Source organism: Arachis ipaensis, chromosome B07 (assembly GCF_000816755.2).
Source record: "Arachis ipaensis cultivar K30076 chromosome B07, Araip1.1, whole genome shotgun sequence".
NCBI lineage: Eukaryota > Viridiplantae > Streptophyta > Magnoliopsida > Fabales > Fabaceae > Arachis > Arachis ipaensis.
The window spans coordinates 30,892,098-30,895,724 of NC_029791.2; the positions used below are offsets into that span (position 1 = coordinate 30,892,098).

The 3,627-nt window shown below is 35.7% G+C and overlaps 1 protein-coding gene across 1 annotated transcript; it reads right to left on the reverse strand.

Annotated features, from left to right (window-relative positions):
- Window positions 1,518-3,384, reverse strand: LOC107608003. Its single transcript, XM_016309897.2, has 2 exons — window positions 2,834-3,384; window positions 1,518-2,217 (listed from the first exon to the last, which is right to left on the reverse strand). Exons 1-2 carry the CDS (start codon window positions 3,288-3,290, stop codon window positions 1,685-1,687), a joined length of 990 nt encoding a protein of 329 aa, XP_016165383.1. The 5' UTR covers window positions 3,291-3,384; the 3' UTR covers window positions 1,518-1,684.

Sequence of the window (3,627 nt, forward strand, 5' to 3'; positions counted from 1 at the left end):
GGAACTCACTTTGAGTAAATTTGGCTTATGAGCCTGAGATGATTTGAGAAATGAGATCTTTAAAGCCAAGGCTAAAAAGAGTTGAAATTTGATTTCAAAGTGAAATGGCTTGAGAAAAGTGATTTATGGCTTAAATGCCGGTTTTATGAATTTGATGATGTTGAAAGGTGGAAGTGTTGTTTTGTTGTGAGCCGGAATGGCCGTGTATGCTATTGAACTATGGCTGATTGCCGAATGAGTTGTGAGCCGTATGGCTGATTATGAATTATGAACTTAAGCCGAAGGGCTGTATTTATTGATAAATTGGCTGGTTCTGGATTGAACCGTGAGCCGGATGGCTGAGATGGATGGTGATCCATGATTGAGTATAAATGCATGTATGCAATCGAATGAATTGTGAATTTAAGCCGGATGGCTGAGATGAATGTTGTATGCGAGTATGCTTGTGTTTTCTCTCTGGTTGTAATGGCGACAGGGCGCAGATACCCTCTAATGGCGACAGGGCGCAGATACCCTCTAATGATAATAAAGCGCAACAGAGAGACTGTGTCCGGGTTAGCTACCGGACACGTCGGGTTGGCTTGGTAACCGACAGATGATATCATCAGCCACTAGGGACAGGCATGCATCATATGCATCTATGTGACATTGTTTGGGTGTGTATATTATACTTGGTTTGCCTATGTGATAAATTGCTAATTGTTCTACTTGTAATAACTGTTTGTTTGTGCTTGCATCTTCCTATGTGTGTTTGCTACTGGGACTCTGTTGGATTGTGGTGATTTGTTGATGGTTGGATTGTCTGGGCCTAGTGCCGTGGTTGGAATGAGATGAACCGAGTAATGTCCGAGCTATCAGAGTTGCGCAGCCGGAAGCGTGAACTTTGGTAGTTAGGGTGTTACAATAATAATAATATAGTAATTATTTTATATATTGTACGAATATAAATTAATTATTTTTTTATTTATAAAAATTTTAAGAGGTTTGAGCTTGTTATATATATATATATATTTGATGAATGTAATATATTTTTTTATGTAAATAATCTTTTAAAAAAATATAATAGTTAATCTATTACCTTTTTTGTTTTAGTCCAAATTAAATGTTTTTTATTGTTTTTGGAAAGAAAATATTTTGAGAAATTTAATAATATGTGATGAGTAACACCGAATAAATTATACAGAAACTAATTAAAACACAACATGAAAATATCTTTAAAAAAAGACTTTTTTTTATCTGAGTGGCCTCCACGATTTAAATCAATTTAGTTTTAAGAGTCCTTTAAGTAAAAATATCTAATGACCCTAAGTATTTGGCTTATTTACCTTAATTACTTTACTTGCAGGATATTTTCCAAACCAGTTGGATTTGAAAATTAGATTTTAATTTTGAGCGTGACCAGCTAACTTATTTTTGTTAGGAATTTGCATTGAAAATGTTACCAGTTTAACATATGTAGGAGGGAACCAAAAAGAAAACATATACCGGAGAAAGTATGAGAAAGTGAAGAAACAAAATAAAAAAATAAAATGCATTATAAAAATAAAGGGAAACTTCATGAAGAAACTAAAGTAACCATGAATAAAGTGCAACTCCTATGGCATAGCCATACAGCACAATATCAATTGAATTGTACCAAAAACAAAATATCACAATATAATTACAGAATGAACTTGATTTTTACTCAGAAAAGTGGATCGGTTACTATGGCAATGGTAGGATCTCCAAGGCTTGAAGAAACATCAAATCTTGACATTGCATCATCACCAAACATTACAGCACCAGCTGCTAATGCCCCGGCACCTGCCCCAATTGCAAACCCTGGAGGTCCCCTCGGCCTATTAGGTGCAGCCGCATATGACGACGAAGATGGCATATTAATGTAACTAGGTCCGAATCCATCACTACTCGGGTAAAAACTCGGAGCATAGCCAACTTTTGAAGGCGGAGGAGGCATTGGCGGCGGAGGTCCTCTAGCTGGTTGATAATAGCTTGGTCCAGCAGATGCAGTGTAGCTTGGTCCAACCCCATATGGGTTGGAATAGTTTGAAGGAAATGGCACTTGTTGTGCATAAGGAGCATTAGTTTGTTCTTGTTTATATGATCCATTGAATGATTGAGGAATAGGTTGTTGTGGATAGCCTTGCCTAAATCCACCATGAGTGACCAAGTGTGGCTTATTACCATGATCTTGGAGAACTATTCCTTCATCATTACCTAGAATAAAAAACCCAGAAACCTCATTCAAACCACATTATTATGTTTCCAAATATGAGGTAAACTTGAATAAAAGTTGTCAATAAATCTACTCAAAAATAAATTAAATTCCATTGTAACAGATATTTCGGAATGAAGTAAGTATTATTTCGGAATTAAATTAAATGCATTTAGTTTTAAATGTATTAAAATATCAAAAGTAACAGATATTTCGGAATGAAGTAAGTATTATTTTTCAATTCAATTAAGCCCAAACAATCCAACTGTGGCAAAGATCGCAGAGTTTGCAAAACAGTGCAGATAGAGGTTGAATTCTGATGTTTCTTTATCTGCATTGTTAGACAAATCAATCCTGTCTATGGTTGTGTCTCTACTGAGTACTAAGCCTCCATTTGGTTAGTGCCACAAACACATAGACACAGAAGTCTTTGGTAACACTACGACAAAATGAGAGATACAATAGGACTCAAATACACTGTTTTTTTTTTATTGTGCATCTCAAAAAGAAAGACACTCATGTCTAAAAAGTTCAGCAAGTAAGTCATTTTCAAGTAAAACAACATAACACTCAGTTCACCCTTCAAATACTACTAAATAGTGAAGAATAAACACACACCTAAATGGGGAATTGGCTCTTTTTTCTCCTCAGAAACACGAACCGAGACATCAATGAAACCTCTGGGCTTGTTCGATTTCTTCCCTCTCAACTGGTAGCTACCCACTTCTTCTTCAGAATTTTTCTTCTTCTCATTGACATGCTTTGCGAGAAACTCCTTGAGCAAAACCGTTGTTGAGCCATGAAGCTTCTCGGTGAGGAAAATGGGGTCCCTGCTATAAACCTCAACACTAAGTGCAAGTTCTTGAAAACATGCTTCGGAATCTGTATCAACCTGAAAAGAAAACTTGGTTCTCCAAAGAGGATTAGAGTTTCCAGAAGAATCGATTTTTGTGCAGTACTTGTTGTTTGGATCAACCCAACCTACAGCGTACCATTGGCGCTTCCACAGTGAGGGTGTCGAACCTCGTACCCCACGAGCTGATATTAGGCATATCTCCACCCAGATTTTCGCCATTGATGGATTTTCAGCTCAAGAAAGTTTTAGTGTGAACTTGAAGGGGCTACTTTACTTTGGTTGCGCGCAAAAGAGGATCACGTGGCACCAATAATAATGAAATATGTGCTATTGTACACTGGATTCCGTATTAATTAATGAAAATGCATCTTTTTGTTGTAAAATAAATAAAAGGCGTACTAAATATAAAATAAAGATGTGTAAATAGAAGATTTTAGTATTAATAATAGCCAATATAATTAATTCAATAAAATTAATTTATATATATCTACTAATATATATAATAACGAGAAAAAAAAGAGAACAGTATATGAGAGAGAATAATTATTGTTATTGC

What these genes read in the sequence shown, in the direction of transcription:
- LOC107608003 (XM_016309897.2), bottom strand. Translation starts at nt 3,290, where the DNA reads ATGGCGAAAATCTGGGTGGAGATATGCCTAATATCAGCTCGTGGGGTA. An exon ending in AGAGCCAATTCCCCATTTAG is followed by an intron (nt 2,218 to 2,833) that starts GTGTGTGTTTAT and finishes TTTTTATTCTAG; the next exon opens with GTAATGATGAAGGAATAGTT.